This window comes from Sminthopsis crassicaudata, chromosome 3 (assembly GCF_048593235.1).
Source record: "Sminthopsis crassicaudata isolate SCR6 chromosome 3, ASM4859323v1, whole genome shotgun sequence".
Taxonomy (NCBI): domain Eukaryota; kingdom Metazoa; phylum Chordata; class Mammalia; order Dasyuromorphia; family Dasyuridae; genus Sminthopsis; species Sminthopsis crassicaudata.
The window spans coordinates 601,974,760-601,995,601 of NC_133619.1; the positions used below are offsets into that span (position 1 = coordinate 601,974,760).

The 20,842-nt window shown below is 39.2% G+C and overlaps 1 protein-coding gene across 2 annotated transcripts in view; it reads right to left on the reverse strand.

Moving 5' to 3' along the window:
- YTHDF2 (YTH N6-methyladenosine RNA binding protein F2) overlaps positions 1-18,929 on the reverse strand; it is a 38,211-nt gene extending 19,282 nt beyond the window's left edge. The window contains exons 1-4 of one of the 2 annotated variants that reach the window (XM_074305588.1): positions 18,373-18,929; positions 17,912-17,936; positions 17,301-17,380; positions 13,029-14,618 (exon numbers count right to left, since the gene is read on the reverse strand). In XM_074305588.1, coding sequence (XP_074161689.1) covers positions 13,029-14,618; positions 17,301-17,380; positions 17,912-17,936; positions 18,373-18,399 — 1,722 coding nt within the window. In that variant the 5' untranslated portion in view covers positions 18,400-18,929. Of the gene's footprint in view, positions 1-13,028; positions 14,619-17,300; positions 17,381-17,911; positions 17,937-18,353 lie in introns of both variants that reach the window. The other variant, XM_074305589.1, reaches the window with a different exon arrangement.
- Between the last annotated feature and the right edge of the window lie 1,913 nt (positions 18,930-20,842).

Here is a 20,842-nt window from a genome sequence, read left to right on the forward strand (position 1 = left end):
TTCAACTTCCTACTTCAAATGAACTATTACTATGATAGGAAGAGCTTGGAAAATGAACCAGAATGCAGAAAAATAGATGAGATCATGTGTAATTGGGATAGTGGGAAAAGCATTATTAGGTTGGGGAGGGGGAGGTAAAAACCTGGATTCAGAAGTTTTGACTCTACATATCTTAAGCAAGTCATTTCACATACTATCTAATCACAGATTAAATGCTTGGTAAATCATAATTTAATCTTTTAAACATGAGCTGTTGCCTGAGGCTATAAGTAATAGAACCTGCGATTGCTATCTTACCCTATATATCACCTTAAAAAATCTATCACTAGCATCTCAATTCTTATTTTGATTACTTATTTTGAGGAAAGCCTGTTCTAAGCTGTTCTAGGCACTGGGTATAAAAATAATTTTCTATACTGAAGGACGGAGAAAAGACACATTGAAAAATAACAAAGTGAAGTTCAAGTCCAACTGTAATTTAAGAAAAATTTGAATAGGAAAGGAAGATCAGTTTCTGTTGGGGGGCAATGAGGAAGCCAATGGAAATTTTCTTGCAAAGGCATCTATGCTGGTTCAACAGGTAGAGAAAGTAGGAATGTGCTTTTGGCCTATAGGAATGCATAGAGATAGAAAGATACAAAACAAAATCAGGAAATAAAAGATGTAGTTTGGGTTGTCACTAGATGAAAGCTCAGAAGCAGAAGTCAAAGGAACTGGGTTTTTGAATCCAAGTTCTACCATCTAATACCTCAATGGCTTTGTACTAATCTCTTTGGATCTCTATTTCATTTGCAAAATGAGATGTACTAGATCAAATATTCTTAACCTCTTATTTCCTAGACCCCTTAGACAGACTCCTGAAGTATAGGGATCACCTTTCAAATATAAGAATTATCAAAAAAATCTAATTATTTTAAGTTATTAAAGTATTTTCTTAGAACAGGTGCATGATTTTACAAGGGTCAGTGTTGAAGAATTGCCCATGCATGTTTTGCAAGTAAAAAGCTTTAATAAAAATTAATTAATTAAATAATTAAAAAATAAAAAAGATACATGACTCCCAGGATAAGAATTCTTGGTCTCTAATATCCCTTTCTAGTTCTAATACTATTTTTTAATACCTGAGATTTCATTGATCTTTCTTCTCTCAGTAAAACAGGTAATAGCACAGCCTACCTTAAGCCCCTATCACCAGTTGGACACTGATGAATCTCTGACTAGACAAGACAATCCCTTACATTGCAAATCTTTTTATAAAGGTGCCAAAGTGATTTTCCTACAGCTTAATTATTACCAATCATTTCCCCACTCAACACCAAGGAACCCCAATTACCTCTAAGATACAATACTCCTTCACTGGCAAGTGGCCCTTTCTAACCTGGCTCCAAAGCTATTTTCCCAATCATATTCATGCTCATACCCTCAAGCTTAGTCAAAGGGCCTGGCCCTAAGGCATAACATTCCATTCCCATGTCGGCATCCTTTCATAGGCTGTGGCCATCCCTATGGCTAGAAAGCTTTCCCTCTAGTCTGTCCTTTTAGAATCCCTACACCAGTTTCTATATGAAGTCTTTCTTGATCCTTCTAGCTGCTAGTTCCTTCCTAACATTGAAGTCCTTCCCCCCCCCCAAAAAAAAAAAAATTTATTTACCCTGTGACATTCTGTATTTGGTATATACTTATGCATATTGTTTCTCCTGACAAAAGTTCCTTGAGGAGAAAAAAATTTTTTTGTCTCCTGAGAATGTAGCACAAATACTATTACTAATTCCAAGTACAAAAAAAAACCCTCTATCAATGCAGATTGGCAAGCCATTTCTAACTGAATAGTTAGTTATGGAGTTATTTTGAGGCTTGGAAAAGTTAAGTGACTTACACAGCTAGTACATGTCAAGAGCCAAAGCTTGAACTCAGGTGTGTATTATTCTTAATAATATGAAATAAAGCTAGATTGTGATGGTCTATAAACATCAGTCTAGGGTCTTCATATATATATTTAAACCATATACAACTAGGGAGTTAAAAATTATGGCAACTAGTGGATAGAGTCCAGATCTCATCTTCCTGAGTTCAAATCTGGTCTCAGATTTAGCTGGGTGACCCTGACTAAGTGATGTGGCCCTATTTGCCTCAGTTTGACATACATAAAATGAGCTGAAGAAAATGGCAAATCATTTGGATAGCTTTGCTAAGATAACCCCAAATAGGGTCATAAAGAATTGGACATGACGAAAAATTGACTGAAAAACAAGCCAAAGATGTTGGAGCAAGGGGAAATCGCATGGTCAAACTTGGGCATTAGGAAAATTTGGCAACTATAGGACAGATGGAGAAAGAGGAAAACTAAGCTGAAAGACCAATTTTTGGTCCATTAAAATAATCCAGGAAAGAGAAAGGGCCTTAATTCAACTGGTAGCATTTTGAATGGGAAAAAAGAGGGACAAATACAAGAGATATATACGTTTATAATAAATGTAAGAATATCAAATTGGGTTATCATATTTCTGTATTATTCAGATTTCTTTTACCAATTACTCCTCATCACTATTCTGAGAAAAAGTAAACACCAAAATAACAGTTGTGCTGGTAATGTAATATAAATAAAGATGGATAGATAGCTGGACAGATGGATGGACAGATAGATGGGTGGGTGTCATTGGGAAGAAAGATACTACTACTTAAAGTGAGATTTTTCTTTTGAATCTAACTTAAATGTCAGCTATTCCTTATCCCAAAACCAAAGGTCTAGCCACAAACTAATTGCAAACTATCTCTCAGTCTTATTTTATGGTAATTCCTGAAGTTTAAATTCCAGCCTTAACCTCTTAGTTACCCAAACAACTCCCAAAGGTTATGATGGAGCTATCCTGAAAGAACAAATTTACATATCACTATTGAAAACTGGATGGTTGGAAAAAAGAAAAAACCTAAGACATTCTGATCCTATATACTACCTTAGGTTTAAAAAAAATGGGGGGAAGGATGGAGAACATTGTTGTCCAGGATCATACAGCTATTAAGTGATTTTTGCTATTGTTTTATGAGAAACTAAAAACTCAGATGGCATACCAAGTTGCAATCAGGAAGATCCAAATTTGAATCCTGTCTCAAACACTTACAACTAGCTGTGTGACTCTAGGCAAATCACTTCCCTCTCTCAGCCTCAACTGCCTGATCTGTAAGATGAGAATAGAAGACTGTTCTTGGGAGCAAATGAGGTTAAAAAAAAGCACTATTACTCTAAAACGCAACTGGCAACTAGCTTCAAAGAAAGTTTTAATACCTTCAAAGGATAGCCTAACTCTAGATATTGAAAGCTTATTACCTAAAAGATCTTTTAGGTAAAGTTCTGAAGTATTCTTTGTGTTTTAAAGTGATTATAGAGGAAAAATAGAAAAAAACAGTACTAGATTTTAACAGTAATTGAAAAAACAGATCTTAATAGTAAAACATTTATTAAGCACTTATATACTAAGCACTGTGACAATCTTTGCTTTCAAGGAGTTAACTGTGACCACAAGTAATGCAGAATTAGTTCAATATTAGGAAAACTATTAGCATAAGTGACTATCAATAACCAAACTAACAAATCATATGATTATCTCAATAGATGCAGGAGAAGCATTTGACAAAATCAAAGAGTTCATTCTATTCTCTATAGAGACAAAGAAGTAGAAAAGCATCATTCTGTCAAAGATGTTTATCTTTGGGAATTTTGGAAGCTTACAGACATAAGTAAATTAAGCACTTAATGATGTTACTTCCTATTTTACTTCAATTCAGAGAAAGTTGCTGCTATAATCTACCAAATAAAAATGGATAGCTCAAGCTATTTAAGATGTTCTTGGCACTAAGAAAATACACTATACTTTCAAGATACACCAGACGCATCCTTAAATTCCAGCTTGTTTCTTCTCCATGGAGAAGATCCAGAAGCAAAGCAGAATTTGGCTCCTATTTACCTGTTTAATGTTAGCCCATCTAACAACAGCAGGTTAACAGAAGGGCTTAGAAATAGCCTAGGAACCTCTGAGGGGGAATATGAAGGAAAAAACCAGCTCAAGAACATACATGAAAAACCCAGGCCCCAGGCACAGGACCTAACACAAAACAGATCCTTTATTGTCTGTATAAAGAGAAAAGATTTTAATATAAACATTTTAATTAAAAATCTGATCTGAGATAACACTGCAATATGCCACAAAGGTAAGATCAGTCAAGCACCTAGGTTTAAATTCATTTTTGGCTAGTGAGTTCCCAAGTAACTTTGGGTCAGGATAATCTTTGGGCCTCAGACTCCTCAGCTACAAAAAAAAAAAAAAAAAAAAAAAAAAAAAATTAAAAAAATTTTTAAAAATCCACCAAAGTTTCTTTCAACTCTAAACTATGATCCTAAATTTATCTTTCCTCTCAACAAAGAAGTGATAAGTTATGGGGGAGGAACAAAATAGTTATCAGTTATCAGACATGTATCTGTTAAATACCCTTGGTCAAATGTGTTTAACTGTACTTCACTGGTGCACAAAATTGTAGAAGATGGGATGAAACATACATTAAAATGTAATTATAATGTAATGAAAAAAACAAATATTAAGAGGGTTTGTTTGGGGTAGTTTTAAATCTCACAGAAAACCCAATTCCTAACATTCCCATGTGATAAGCATCTTTTCACTTCTGTCAGCTATACATTAAAATGTGAATCTAAATCTGCTAAATTTTTCCAATTATTCCCAATAATAAGGATTCTAACTCTAAAAACTATAAATGAGGTAAATCATAGCACCTGCAGGCCTCAATTTGCTTTCCTCACAACCACCATTCACAAATGATATAACTAAGATCTACAGAAATGAAGGAACCAACAGTTGTCTATAGTAAAGGCCAAACTAAGTCAACCCTCATTTCTTCTTATCCCAAAAGTAATATTCAACATCTCACTGCCAGATCAATTCACAGAATACAAATAAAACACCTTAATCATTCATGGTCTTCCTTCTCTTCCTCTTCTTACACCCTGCATTTAGTCTTTTCACTAATCCATGAGAAAGAAAATTGGAGAAAGAGTAGTTCTAACTCAAAATAGTCAATTTGGAAGCTTGTAACAATTGAAGATAATAGCTTAAATAAAAACTTTTATACAAATAACTGGACTTCAATTTTCAATGGTCTACCTTTGCTCAACAAACTAATAATTTGAAAAAGTATACTATTGTGAAATTTTACAATGTAAACTTTAGCATACAACTTTATATTATAGAGTGTTAATCATTATATTATGTTCTATAGGTACGTCTTGCTCTGTACCACAACCACAGGTGGCATTTAGTCCAAAACCCAACCCAAAACCAGCAACACTGTTTTTGACAAATCAGCAATTGTAAAGTACAGCCCATTCTAGGGAACAAGGACTAACAATTCTCTTCTTCTCCCTTCCTAGACAGAAGGGGAGACCATCAGGAGCTGAGCCATTTCCTTCCTTAAACATTACTAGCCTGCAATAACTATCTTAGCAATAGTTAATGCCTTGTATAAAGTCTCAACTTCTCCATTGAGTTCCTGATAACTACGACCTAAATTTAGTCTTATAATGTGCAAATAACACCTTGTTGTGTAAAAACAGCCAGCCTTAAACTTTCTTGGCAAGCTTGTTTCTCCAACTAGATTTAGTTGTTTTATTACAAAATATATTTTCTTTATGTCCTGCATACTGCTTAGAGATGTAACAGGGAACTCAAATATGTTAACTGACTATGGAGGGAAGGTAGCTGCCATCTGATTGTTTGGTAGTGGTTCCAAGCAAGGAAGCATAAACAGTTTTATCCCTCATATTCCTTCATTTTCCCTGCAGGCTGTAACAGGGGAGTGAAAAGGTAGCAGTTGAATTACTTTTATCCCCTCAGTGGAACTGAAAAGAAAAAAATTGGTAAAGAGCTACAGCAACTAAAGCTTCTTCCTTGTTCCTAAGCTATGTGTAGATTTCCATCTATACAGGAAGTATGGGTAAAGTGGAAAATAATCAGACAGGGACAGTAAGGGTTCACCCATTTACCTTAAGCAAACTTCCTTCACTAGAAGAAAGTTATGTGTGCTATATGTGATACTTCTAACACTGTCCTTTAAATGAGAGTAGCTAAATGAGAGAATGCTATATCCCCCATCTCCCCATTTAGCTCCACATAATCCAAAATTGAGATAGCTACACTAGATCTTTCTCCCTGGAGAACTTAATCTTCCTATTCAGTTCCAAGCCACAGACACAGCATTCTCTTCCTTCCAAAGTTACTCAAATGAAAAATCTAAATGGACTAATCTGTATCTTTGAGGCCAAAGTTAAAAGATTTAAGAGGACGGGAGGAGACAACAGAGTAGAACAGGTCTGCACTAAAAATCTATCAAGCAAGGTAGGGAGAAAAAAATTCTTCAAACCATTCAACAGGTAAGCTCTTTAAGACTTACTTCTGGCTTTAACAAAAACAATGAGCATTTTTGATAGCCAATAAAATATTCTTTGAAATTTTCAGATTTCTAATTAGCTAAAAAAATCTAAAAATATACAAAGCAAGCATGAAATCAGAGCTGACTATAGGTTGCACAATTTCACACTTGTGACCCTGTTCTCAAGGTCCTGAGACTGAATAAGGAGGGAGGGCTAACTACAGAGTCCAGTCAAAGACTATGGAACCTATAATTTTTATTCTAAATATTCTAAATTACCTCTATCACCCCCCCCAAAAAAAAGTCTTCTAAGACATACTAGTTTTACTATAGGAGAGAAACCCAATCTAATTTATTCACTTTGCAAATGAAGGTGATAAGGTAGTTAAGAATGCACTACCAAACAATACTTTCCATTATCTAAAGAAACTATTATAATTTTGTGTGTCTGTGTATGTGTGTGTATATACATATATATGCACACACATATATATATATAAAATTTTGTATATTTAAAAGGTCAAAAGACCTTGACCCTTAGTCAAGAGAATGTTCATTCAGCAGTGTCAATGAAGTGACTTTAAAAAATGAAACATAGTATGATAAAAGACTAAATGAAATGTTTAAACAATGAAATGGGTAGGCACTGTGATTGAAGTATAAATAGAAATTTACACCCTGAAGTCTGAATGATATATTCCCAAAACTATCACCACAACACATGCTCAGAAAAGTCCTCAAATGGTAATGAAGGTGGCACAATGAAACAGAAATGTTATTACTCTCTCCATCAGAAATATCCACCCTAGAATTTGGATTCAGTTTGTTACAGGATAGAAAATAAACTAAATACCTTTAAGTTTACCTGCCTCAATAACTTCATTTATTTTTAAAGCAAAATGCAATTTTTTTAAATACCAAAAAGCCAAACAGGGAAAAGCATCAATTAGCATAGGAGCACTGCATACAACTTGAATTTAATGATTCTTTAGAAAAAGGGGAAAAAGATGAAAACAAAAACTTTACTGTTTTATAAATCTAAATTTTAAACTAGCAAGTTTTCACCTTTCAGAAGTAAAGCATTCTTTAAAATAACTTCTAGTGCATTTTTAAGTTACTCATTTTACAGAATTGAAATAAATACAATTTTCAGTTACATATATATTGTACAAATTGAGGTGCACTTATATACTGTATCAAATACTGTTGACTGAGAGATCATCTAGCCCAAGACTTTCTACTGAGATTGAAAAAACAGATCCAAAGATTCATTCATCAATAGTTAGAGTAAATGTCATACCTGGAAAAAGAACCAAGATCTTATGGTTAATAACAGGTAATATTGTCTCAACTAAGTCTTCCAATCCACCAACCCTTTCTGTCAGGTTGCATGACTCCTTTCCTTCTATCCTTCACCTGAACCCCCAAGTCCTGAAATCTAAAAACCTAAGTAAAGGTAAAGAATAACTACTGTAAGTCAAACTCAATGACTTATGTGTTATATTTTTACAATACAGAAGAAATTGTGAGTACCCGTCTTAAAGTGATTAGCACTTAATTCTCTTTTCCCCCAGTAACTTAAGGTGTTAATCACACAAACTCAGTTTCTCCATTTATAAAATGAAAATAATTGTAAAGGGCTACAAATGAGCAGATGCAAGGTAACCTGGCCCGTGAAGCTAATTACCTATTGGACAATTCTCTATAAACATGTTTAGATGATGACTCTACTTAACTATTCTGTGCTGGGTGTGGACAAAGAAGGGGAAGTGATATCAGTGGGGGGAGTAGGAGGAGGAGGGTCATTCTTTGTCGGTAGAGAGGGGAAGGAGGTATGGAGATTCCTCTATCTAATCCCCTGAGTGACCCCAAAAGACCAAGAATAAAAACTTTTGCTTATCCTGACTCCAGCTGATTCTAAGATATCCAGGGTCTCAACAGATAATTACTATTCTTTCCTATCTCACAAGCACACAGTAAAGAAATATGGAAATATATTTATAGCCATGCAAGTTTCTTTATCACCTTCCATACCATATTTTGCCTTACCATTTGCTTTCTCAAAGCCCTATTTATTGCCTGCTCTTCTTTCTAGTCAAACATTAGATTCTGTCATCCTTGTGTTTTTCTTTTCACCCCCATCTTCCTTAATCTGTGTGCCAGAAATAGTCTGTTCAATTTACCTATTTCCAAGTCCTTTCTCCTGGATTCTCTGTAGAATTCACTTTATCCATAATCTCATTCTGAACATTCAGGGCTTTTTAGACAGTCATCTCCTTGCTGATTTTCCCAAATTATAAATCTACAACACTTCTTTATTTTTAATTCATAGATTGTCTTTTCACATAGGAATTTTTAAGTTCTATTTGTATTTGAAGACATAGCTCTCACCACTACTAAGGAGGACTGCTCTCCTCTCTTAACAAATTGTGAGATTAACAACTTTCAGGCTCCTTCTAAAGCCAAGGCATAGCCTAAGCACTACAATGGAACCCACCAAGAGCACATACCCTGTAAGATCTTAGAGCTCAGAATCTGGAAAGAGTTCTTAGCAAAAGTCATCTTAGGTCACATTTTCATTTTAAAAATTAATCACTTGCCAGAAGTAACTTGCCCAAGACCACACAGGTAAAATATCAGAACCAGGATTCAAAATCAGAATCTCTGACTCCAAATCCAATATTCTTTCCACTATATCCACAATTTGTGACTAAAACACCATAAATACTAAGTGTTTTTCATTCATTTATTGTTTTCTTGTTTTCTGGGTTATACATACATATATATATACATAAAGTGCTTTTCAAAACTGTCAGGAACTCAAGTCTAGGATTCACTGACCTTTAAGAGATTGGAAAAGATCTGTTTAGAATTTTAGCAAATTCTACTTTGTTTCCATTTAATGGGTAAAAAATCCAAATTGAAGCATTAGTTTTTAAAGAAGAAATCCAGCACTCCTACCACCCCCATACACTCTATTAGAGTCAAATAGCTATTACAGAAAGTGAAGGCATTTTCTAAACCAAATATCAGTTACTGGAGGATGATGGTAGATACTACACAAGAGAATTACAGTCCTGTCCCTTCTGTTTCCCTTCATTTTTTATGTGCAATAATTATAAGGGAAGACAAAAGTAGACAATTTTAAAAAGCAGTCCTGGAGAAAGAATAACCACATTCCAACTATGTGGGCACTTTACCTGACCACAGACAAGCTAAAGATTGACTCTGAAAAGCAGACCTGTTCTTAACTCTTTCAATTCTATCTTTGCTTTAACTGCATAAACTTATCAAAAAGGAAAGAAACTTATGGCTTTTTTGTTCCTTTGGTCCCCAAAAATGAAAAATCAGGTCATCCTATTACAAAAAGGATTGTGAAAAAAATGACTAAAAACAAACTTATAGCAATCCAAAATTTACTACCCTGAAAATTACTGAAGAGCCAGAAATGGAGGGATCCACTACTCCAAATTACTCATTGCATTACTGATATAAGGCTATAGATTTAAACTACATAACTCATGAAGCAGAAGTCAGTAATAAGCAGTGCACAAGAAATGCACACACACACACAAGGCAATGGCATCATAGGTGAGATGAAATTTTCTTATGACTTTTTCCTGCTCATTAAGATAGTTTCATTAAATCTTTATGACAAACAGGTAATATAACATTTAAACAATTTAAATAAACTGTTTTAGAAACCCTAGTGAAAAGTACAAAATGAAGTTTGAGATAAGTTACATAAAGATATAAAGGATAATAATAGTGTGCAGTACACAGTAAGTGATATCTAGGATAATCTTAAGGACCTTCTTGAAATCCTGCATTTTCTTACTATAAGAAAGTAATGAGAAAATTTATTTTTGGATTCTAGTTAACAAAGAATAATTAGGTGTCCAGTGGGATCTTTTAAACTTGCTTTTTTGTAAAGGACAATCATTAGCTAACTTAAAACCATTGTGTTTGGCTGACTGGTAACTACCAGAGTAAAATGCACTAGTCACTGAAACCCAAGCATTAATTTATCCACTACTGCCCATAATAATATAAATAAAAACAAATTGATAGGTGTGAATAAGACCCAAATTTACCAACAGATCTCTCCCTCTCCCCTCTCTTCCTTCCCTCCCATCCTCCCTGCTCCTTTACATTCAACTCTAGTTTCCCCCTTTAATTTTGACCTCAAGGCACAAAGTAAACTAAAATTATTTTTAAGAGCAAGGAAAGGATGTGCAAGATATATAAAACATGTGTAGAGATGCAGGCTGAACTGCACAAGCTATATGGACTTATCAAGAGTTCAATGTCAACTTTTAAAGTCTATGATGTCCCCCAACATTTCCAGCAATAGTTTTGGACTGCAAGTTTCTCAAAATTTATAGATGACACAAAGCTGAGAATGCAAGTTAACATACTGTTTGATAGAATTCAAAAAGATCTTTAATACTGCAACCTTGGGCTAAATCTAACAGTTACATATAGTCTTACCAAGGTTTTATAAGTTTTTATAAAGGTTTTATAAAATCATTTTCACCAAAATGATAGATAGAAGTCATATGGAGACTGTGATTAACACAAAAGTTTTGAGGACTCGGGAGTTCTTCAAACTCAGTATGAATCATACCCAAGGTAATCTTTATGCTGCTCTGAGTCTTCAAGGCTAGAGGGTGGCAGGTCTACCTACTCTGCTCTAACATGTTCAGTTATGGGTGATAACACTTTAGGAAGAATTATAAGCCTAAATTCATCTGTAAAATGGGCAAATAATCACACATCCTTCACAAAATTGTTGGGAAGTATAAATGATAATGCAAGTAAACAACTTTAACAACCTTAATACACAACACAAATATATTTTCATAAGCTGAAGAGCTGCACTGTGGGAAAAGGATTGTTCATTTTGGCCCTAGTATGCAAAAGAACAAAGCACAAAAAGTTCACACACACACACAAGCACACTCATGACTTAATCTTAACAACCAGAGTTATCCAAACTAGCACACGCTATATTATGTATCTAAGGAGGTAATACTTCAAAGGTTAAATGACCACTTGTCATGTCATAAAAGATTGTAGTTGTAGCAGGGAATTGTTACAGGTATACTCTGAAGTCCCTAAATTCTATTCACAAAAAAGCTACAGCCTACAACATTTTGGCCTTAAAATGTTTCCCCAAACTCTTCTGAAACAAGAAGTGTGCTTTGCAAAACACTCAAGAAATGCTTAGGTTACCAGATTCAATCAATTTACCTAAATTGAAAATCTCCAATATCCCTGCAAGTCTGTAATGTAAATTTAAAATGAAGTAGACAATAAGTACAAGACCTGAAAACTAGTATTTTTCTGTTTTTCCTCAACTTTCTAGTCCAAATATTTCTGTATCTAACAGTGGTATTTATCTACACAGACTGAAGTTAAGACAACAATCATCCTGCTTTTACTTCAGCAATTATGTTGTAAGAGTTTTTTTCTTTCAGCACTTGAGAGTGGTATTCAGTCAAGAGCTCTCTCAGAATGCTGCACCCAAAACAGGAATGGGTAGGAGAGAAAGAAGAAACAAGTTGTGCCCAGAGGCACAACTAAGCATTTCTAGGTCTATGAAAATGACTATTCTGTAAAAGCTTTTACTCAGTTTAGGGAAGGTTTTTTTCATTTGGTCTGACAAGCAGTTCAAACTTCCTTAAGCCACCCTATTGCTAAATGCATACCTCTTTCAAACTGCAATTTTCTTAATCATCTCTCACATATGGCTGATTCCATATTATATGAAAAAATAGCCAATTCCTTGCTACATAGATTCCTTGCCATCTAACCTAACACCTCCTTCCTCTTTTCTTATCACTTTCTCACCTTCATATTCAAGTTCCTTCACTTAGTCATTTACTAAATATCTAACGTGGATATTGCACCATAAATTCTCCTTGTCATATTTTGGTTGCTTGCTTCAGAAAATTTTTTTGGTTAGTGTAACCCTTTTTCCTACTTCTGAAACTAGGAAAGTTCAGAGGGGAAAAAAGCTTCCTTTAAAAAATCATTAGAACACCATGAAGAAAAAAAAAGTGACAACAGAGCAGTTAGGAAAATTCTTTACAATGCTATCATTACTGGGGAAAGAGGGGACAAAGGGTGGAGGGCCACAAGGTCAGGACCCCTATAGAGTTTTGTGTGGACCTACTTCCAACAAGTTCAAAGGAACATCATGGAAAGTAATGTCTCCCCAACATATATCAATTCACCTTTAAGGCCTTCAAAATTGTTTTTTCAACACTGTGGTTCTCTCTCTCCCTAAATGTTCAGTACTTTTGTTTGAAACTCATTCTTCCCAACTAGCTGAGTTTCAGCTCTCTCATTTTTATTTCTAATGCTTCCACTAAGCTCCTTTCCTTTGGTCTGACTGAATTACCACCTGAGGAGCCCAAAACATCTTCCAGTGCTCAAATCTTCACATTCCTTGACAGTGACCACACAAAAACCTAAAAACCGTGGGGGCCCAAAACTAAGATATTTTATTTACAGAATTGTTACAGATTGCTTCACCTTTTTCCACTGATTTCTTCTCCCCTAAAAATCTTAGTAGAGAAGCACATTACCTTTTTAACATTTTCCTCCTCCTCTTGGCGTTTCTCATAGTGTGAGAAGTCATCAAAAATGGAGGTGGTGTGCTTGTAGCTGGCAATGATTTTCAACACCTGCTTTGCCTTTTCCAGGGGCACTTCCTGAGTGTCTCTGGAGTTGGTCACTGGTTTATTCTCGTTGTTCTCTAGGCGAATGTGCCGCAGCTGGCTATTGGGAACGTCCTTCACAAAAATCCACCTGACATCAAATCGTCCCTTCCATTTGTCCTGGGACCATACACCTGCACATGTGTTGTAGTCCACAGCAGATTTCATTTCTGCTACGCCACAGAAGTGTCCACTGCCGTTGACACTGAAAAGTAAGTAAACGGGGCCCTTCCCGTTCATGGAGCGATAAGCAGCATCCAGTCTCTTATTGCCATGTTCTGTGCTGCACCAAATATTATATTTAATGGAACGGTGGATATCGTCCTCAGAATAACTCTTGATGATGAAAACCCGGCCATGTTTCAGATTCCAGTCAAAATCCTTGGGGTTATAATTATTGATGGACCTCAGCTTCTCCAACACTGGGTGGGGTTCTGCAGGAGCAGACCCAGAATTGTTCTGAGACTGCCCCACTCCATTACCATCTACCCCATTATGCCCAAACCCATTGCCACGGTTCCGGGGTGCTACCCAACGGGTGGGCTGGGCTGCTTGTTGTTGCACAGAAAGCTGGGTAGGCTGTGGTGGTGGTGGTGGAGGCAAAGGCTGTGGCTGCTGCCCTGCTGCGGCCTGCACCACTGGTGGGCTATTGTTTATCTGCTGACCTACGGGCTGAGGTGATACCTGGGTTGGCTGCTGACCAATATTCTGAACCAAAGCCTGGGAGGGGGCTTTTGCTACAGGACCCTTGTTATCCCAAGTTCCAATATCCATGTTATGTTTTATTGGGGGTGGTGGAAGACTTGACCCTGCCATGCCATTCTTGGTCTTCAGCTTGGGCTGCTGTTTTGCAGGCTTACTAGCAATATCAGCCCAAGATGTTGGCTTGGGAGGAGCAATAGTGGCCGGTGGCAAACTATTAGATGCCACTATGTTACTAGTAATGGATCCACTGCCAACTGCAGAGCCAACCACTTTTGGAACACTGCTCGTAACATCTGTGCTGCCCAGCTTCAGCGCTGCCATCCCTTGGTCTATAGTATTCATACCAGGAGCCTTATTCAGGGTCTCATTGGCAAAAGCTGACTGTCCATCAATCATGGCTCCACCTAGGGAGCTAGGTGCATAAGCATAATTGCTACTATATCCAGAGCTTTGAGTAGACTGTCCCTGAGAACTGTTATTCCCCCAAGCTGAGAAGTCAATCCCACTGGGAAAAAAATTAAAACCATGCTGACCAAGAAATGGAGTGCTGCCTAGAGCCCCTGGCTGTCCAAACATTGCATCTGGTAGGAAGTGGGGCTCTCCATTGCTGAGTTGTCCATAAGATGTTAAGTAGGGCATAGGTGGGTCACCCCCAGTAGACCAGGCAGCTTCACCCAATGAATAGGAGAAGCCTATTGAAGGACTGTAGTAGCTTGGTAGGTAAGAGTCTGACATGGCTGTATATGCATTATTCTGTAGAGGGGGGGGGAAAAAGGCAAGAAAATCAGAACAAAGGAATACAAAACTGAAATATTTTGTTCATACACATAAAAACACAGCCATTACCCAAAAAGGAGAATCTCAAAACATTCTATGTATCAAAAATTCTATCATGTACTATCTACTTTACAGTTTACTATTTGAAAAGATCAACTTCAGGTTTTCTAAATTTATCAAAAGTAAGCTTAATGCTTTCAAATTATGCTTTCCAGAAGCTTTGGCAGGTGATAACTGCTTTCAATTAAACCCAGATATGGCAAAGGTATTATCGGCTCTGGACTGTAACAAAAAGATGTATTTTGGCAGGGTAGACAAGTTCAAAAGAGATGGGGAAAGGGGTGATTTCCTCCTCAAAAGCACTGTTTTTAACTCTGAATGGTTAATAATTTTTTAATGGTCAGACTGGAAATTTTAGCTCAAAACAACCATGCTTCCATCCTTCAAAAAAGCCTCTGCTAAGAAATTAAACAGCAAATAAAGTATGCTAAGTACTGTGGAGCATATTACTCTTAAATCCATTTGGAAGCATCCAGAGATGAGCCCACCTTAATTAAAACTAGGAGGGAAAATGCATAATAGCTTCTGAATAGCACATTTTGAAACCACAAAAACATTGTTGAATTTTCTGCTTCACCTCTAAGAGCCAATGAACATTTAATTTTGCAATTAAAAAAACAAGAAAACATCTGAGGATTCCTATACAGAATAAGTGTAATGAACTTTAATGTCAAGTTTAGACCATTGGTCTTTCTCAATTTGGCCCAAAATGAGTATTTTCTCTTTGTATATCTTAGAGTACACAATATGAGGTGAAAATCCAGTCACAAAAAGGTATTTCCTATAATTGTAGCCAAATCTAAACAAAAAAAAAAAAAAAATTTCATTATAACAAAACAATTTGAGAATCCTAAAAATTCATTAGTAGGTATACTAGTCCATATATAGTCCTGTCCTTAAAAGATTTAGATGACCAAGGCTATCTTAAGACCTAATTTTATGTTACCAGGACTATCAGTACCTCTAGCAACCAGATTTCTCATTTTGATCAAGAATGTAAATCTTTTCATCTGATTCAGTCTGATAAAATAAACGTGCAATATTGTGTTTTGCTACTATTAAATGTCCACTTGAAAGAAAAACACTATCTTTATTCATACTTATGTAAAAAAAGAAATGACAAATTTTGTCTGTAACAAATGAATCAGTAGAAAAATTACTGCTATTTCTGCATTTTTTAATAGAAAAGTATTAGAAATTAAGGGCAGCACTGATAGATGCCAACTGTAGTTTCGTGGAATAGGTTACTACACAGAACTCTGGGTGGACCTCTATTAAAAACCAGGGGAACCTGGGCAAGAATCCAACAGAATGAGATGCAATCTTATACAGCAGGAAGAAATATCCACAGTGAAGACGCCTCAGATCCAAATTAAGTCTAATGGAGAACAGATTTTCATCCTGTCTTTCCTCATTCTACTTATGAGAGCTTTGGAATGCTAGAAATTTTTTCTTGGTGTAAAAAGCACTATACTTAAAACTTTAATTCTAGGGAAACGAAGAAAAATCAAGTCCTCTTTAAACATCATATGTCTTGCCAAGTTAAGAATAGCTGTCTGTACCTCAAATGGCAAGCTCTCACATGCTCCTGAACTTAAAAACTCTGAATTACACAACATTTTATAGGAACTACTTGGAATTAAGAGCTTCTAAATGCTCCCACTATCCTCATTATAATAAACACGTAAGCAAATGACTTATTTAGCAAGAGGCAGCTATTAGCTCATTCCTCTACTTCCTTCCCTACTTTTCCTGATTAACTGGTTGCTTTCTGATCAAGAAACTTTTTCTAGTCTAAACACCCTGGTGAGTGTTATGATTTAAGGGAATAAAAAAAAGTTTTATGTAGGAATTAGAGGTAATTTTAGTCATAGTAAGGAAGTTATTTTAAAGAGTTTCATGGTGTTTTAATCAGAGATAATGATTTAAACATTATGTTCTGTTTATTCAAAACATGTTTAGAAAATCCCTGCATTTTTAAGTACTCGAGGTAGTAACATTTTCAATTGTGACCAGACAATAGGGAAAAGCAAAGGTATACACCACAAAATGTATTTTGTGAGCAGAGTCTTTGGTATTTTACATGCATAGGACAATAGAGAATTCATACAACCAAATTAAGTTTCTATTGATCATTTCCATAACTAAGTGCTCTAAGAAATAAATTTTTAAAGTAACTACCATTCTGATAGTACAGTTCTCACCTGATTCTTGGAAGAGTTTGTGATTTTCAGAAAGAAAACCTTCCATTTAATATACAACTCACTGGAATAAGTTTCCAGAGGATGACCAGATATTCCTGGTAACTAGTTCTCATAACCATCAAAAATCAATTTCCCAAGCAGATATTATGACTAGTACCTTATGGAATATTAACTGCCCCAAATATTTTCAACAATTTAGAAATACATATTTAGTGACACGAGTTACACAAGATTTTAAGGTTCCCTATTAAAACTACTTTGTTACAACTAAAAACCATATAAATAATTCCAGGAAGGAGAGGATCCTCCAGAGTGAGTTTCCCAGAAATAAAAAGTGAAAAGTCATCAAATACATTTTTAGAAGAGAGAGATAAACAGATAATTAATTACTCACGGGCCTTGCCTGTGGGCTCAAGTATGGTTCAAAATCATCATCATTTAATCCATCCTTCTGATGCACAGATCCATTTTGTACTAGGGGGAAAAAAGTCACAATTGGACGTGTCTCAACCCTAAAGTCTCATTTTTTAAACAATTAAACTCCGGATAAGATACCAGCCCATTTTCCCCAGGAAAGAAAAAAAGGAGCCACTTTCCCCAAGCCCGGCAAGCCCACATGAAGACAAGCCGCCCACAGTCACTGCTTTACGAACTCCGCCTAAAAGGTCACGCCACGGGCTCCTTCACATTTCCCTTTCCCCCACATGCCATGCACGGGCTTGCAGAGGGCAAGCGGCGGGGAGCAAACACAAAAGGCCCTCTGAGACCCACGGCAAACCGAGGACCTGGGATCTTTCAGAGCCCGAGCCGCTCCCACTGCGGTACCCCAGTGAATCCCTCTTGGTTCCCGGGAAGCGTGCGGCCGAGCCCCGCGGAAGGGCGCACAACTGCCGGGCCGCCAGCGGGCAGCCCTGGCGGCTGTCCGGGAGCGCTTCCCGGGAGCCCGTCTCCGCGCCCCGGCTTCCCTCCCTAACAGCCCGGCACCCGCGGCCCCCGGCGGCTCACCTTTGTTGCCTTGACCTTTCGGTCTCTGCAGAAGAAAGCCGAGACCGGGAGGGAGCGAGGGCGGGAGAAGAGTCGTCGCCAGGCACCAGGTTGTCCGGAGAAGCCGCCAGAAGAAAGCGGAGAGGGGGGGGGAAAAAAAGACACGAAATGAGAGCGGGCCCGCCGAGGGGGAAGAAAGGAGCGGGCCGGGCCGAGCGCAGGGAGGAGGCTCGGAGGACGACAGGGAGGGGAAGACGGAGGACGGGGGCGGGCGGCGGGGAGGGACGCGAAGGGAGGGAGGACAGAGCAGGCCCGGGCCCCGGCCCCAGCCCGAGCCCACGCGAGGCGGTGCCGGGCCGGGCCCGGGCCGGCGGACGAGCAGCCGGGTCGAGCCGCGCTGAGGTGCGGAGGCGCCGGGGCCTAGTCGGGCTCCCGCCTCACACAATGGCCGAGGCATGCGGGCCGGGTCGCCCGGGTCGTACCTGCTCCAGGAGGCTGCTGGCCGACATGGCTCGGGTATCCGCGGGGAAGGCGGCGGCGGCGGCTGGCTCTCCTCAGGGCGGCGGCGGCGGATGGGCCCCGGCGAGAGCGGGAGCGGAGAGCGGCGGCGGCGGCTTTGTCCCTGACGCTCCGGGGGCCTCGGCGGACGCAGCGGAGACACAAGCGCGCGGCTTCGGGCTCGGGCTCTTGCCTCCGACTCCGCGACGCTCTAGCCCGGCCTCTCAACGCCCCGTCTCGAATGCCTGCGGCGCGCGCTCCCGCTGGGCCCGAACGAGCTCTGGGCGCCAAGGCGGCGGGGGGCGGGGAGAGGGAGCGGGAGGCGCGCGCGTGGGAGCGAGGAGGTGCACTCTCCTCTCGAGCCCACTTGCGCTCGCGCCCTTTCCTCTTCCTCTCGTCTATCTATGTCTGTCTGTCTTTTCCTCTCTCTCTTCGCTCCGTCACCCGCCTCGTTTTTCTCTTGTCTGCCTCTCGGTCCCCGCTCACTCACTCACTCACTCACTCACACACGCGGAAGGAGCCCCTCCCCCCACGCCTCCTCATGAGCGCTAGGCATACCGGGAAGCGAGGTCAGCGCGGGGATCGCAGCGCCCTCTAGAGGGCAGGAGGATCGCAGAGGGCCGCGCGCAGGCGCGCGCGAGATGCCTACAGAGAAAGGCTCCCTCCCCACCCCCGCCCTCACTTGTTCCAGGGTTCTGGCCCGGGGGTTTCCCAGAGAGTACTGCCTGGGGCGAGAGTCTAGAAAGACTGGTGGAGATTTCCTCTTGAAATATCCCCGAACACCTGGAATCCTGGGCTCCCAAACTGGGATCTTAGAGTCATGCGACCCCTTTTTTTGCAAGGGGGAAACAGTAGCCCGGAGAGGAAGAGGACCAGCCTAAGGTCGCACGGTGCAGCCGGGCTCTCCTGCCGCATTAAGGGCTGCCGAGGAGAACTGGGAGTCCAGACGTCCGGAGCTAGTTCCGCAAACCCGAATCCTTGCACGGTTTTATTACGTGGTTAAAAGAGGCTAAATTAGTGCAACACCAGCGCTCAGCGAGCACTCGTAAACCAGGCACTAAGTGCGGGCGCGGGGCTGAGCCCCGGGGAGGCGGTCCGTCAGTGTCCGCGAGGAGTTTGCAGTCTAAGGGAGACAAGCCGCAAAACCGCGCTGTGCAAACACGGCAGCTAAAGTAAGGGTCCCCGAGAAAGCGTTAAGGAGGGGAAGCAACAACTAAACTCTGGTTAAAGGGGTAGTTGTTTTTTGAGGGGACAGGCCCCCTTCCTTCCTTTTCTCTTTTAAAAGCTAATGCAGAAATCGACCAGGGCTCTGATTACTAGGGTCTCTTCCAAAAATGCAGCTCAGGACCCATCCTCCAGGACTTCCCTCACTTCCTCACCCGGGGCCACCCGACGGTCTCCTAGAACGGCCACAAAAAGCTGGGCTTGTTTTTGATAAGCAAAGGGGAAGTAAAGAAATAATGGTACTTTCACATGTGCTTGATTAATGGGAGCTGGCGATAGGGATAAAGGAGAAAATGTGTAACTCAAGTTTTAAAACAAATGTCAAAAAATTCTGTTTTAAATGTAGCTGGAGGAAAATATTAAATAAATCAATTTAAAGTAATGGTAATAGAACTGAGATTTGAACCTAGGTTTTCTGATGTAAATCCAAGGCTTCTTCTAAACCAAGCTGTCTAATCGATGCCCTTAAGTGTGCAAAACATCTGCTGGGGGGAGGGGGAAAGAGGGAAATATTGTTTAAGCAAGATTTAGCCACCCAAACACTGAGGAGGCTCCCCTCTTCCTTCACCTGGGACTGAGGCCTGCCAGTCCCATATCCACAGAGCACTCGGAACCACTCACTAAGAACATCTCTCAGGAGGTCCTCAGAGCCCCCCAACCAAGACATGTAGAGAGGGAGAGAAAGCCTCTTGGGACTGAGAACCCCTGCAGAGACACAATTGAAGCTACCCTCTTACACACAATATCCCAATCTTTCTAGGCAGCCTGATGGCCTCGGTGGCAGTTCACAAGACCAAAGCTCAAATGCAACCAGCATTTATCAAGTACCTAACATTTGTTGCGTGTTAACTGGAAATTACTGTAGAAAGTTGCATTTAATGGTGTTTTTTTTTTCTCTTTCCTAAGATTTTGTGCAAAAGAATCTACATATTCTGATTCTTTCTTTTCTTTTCTTTTCTTTTTTTTAACCTTTTTCCCTTGATTTTGTTTTGTTTTTCTTTAGTCTGTAGTAATAGAGGGAAATTAACTGGAAATTAACTCAATTGGAAATATACAAGAGGTGGAAGACAATACTTGCCCTGGAAGAGCTTACAGTCTAATGAGATCTTATATACAAATATATACAATCAAGTATATACAAATCAAGCCGTACACTGGATAAATGGGAGATAATTAACAAAGGGAAGCACTGGAAGAGTTCAGAACAGGAATGTCTTCTCTTTTCCCCAT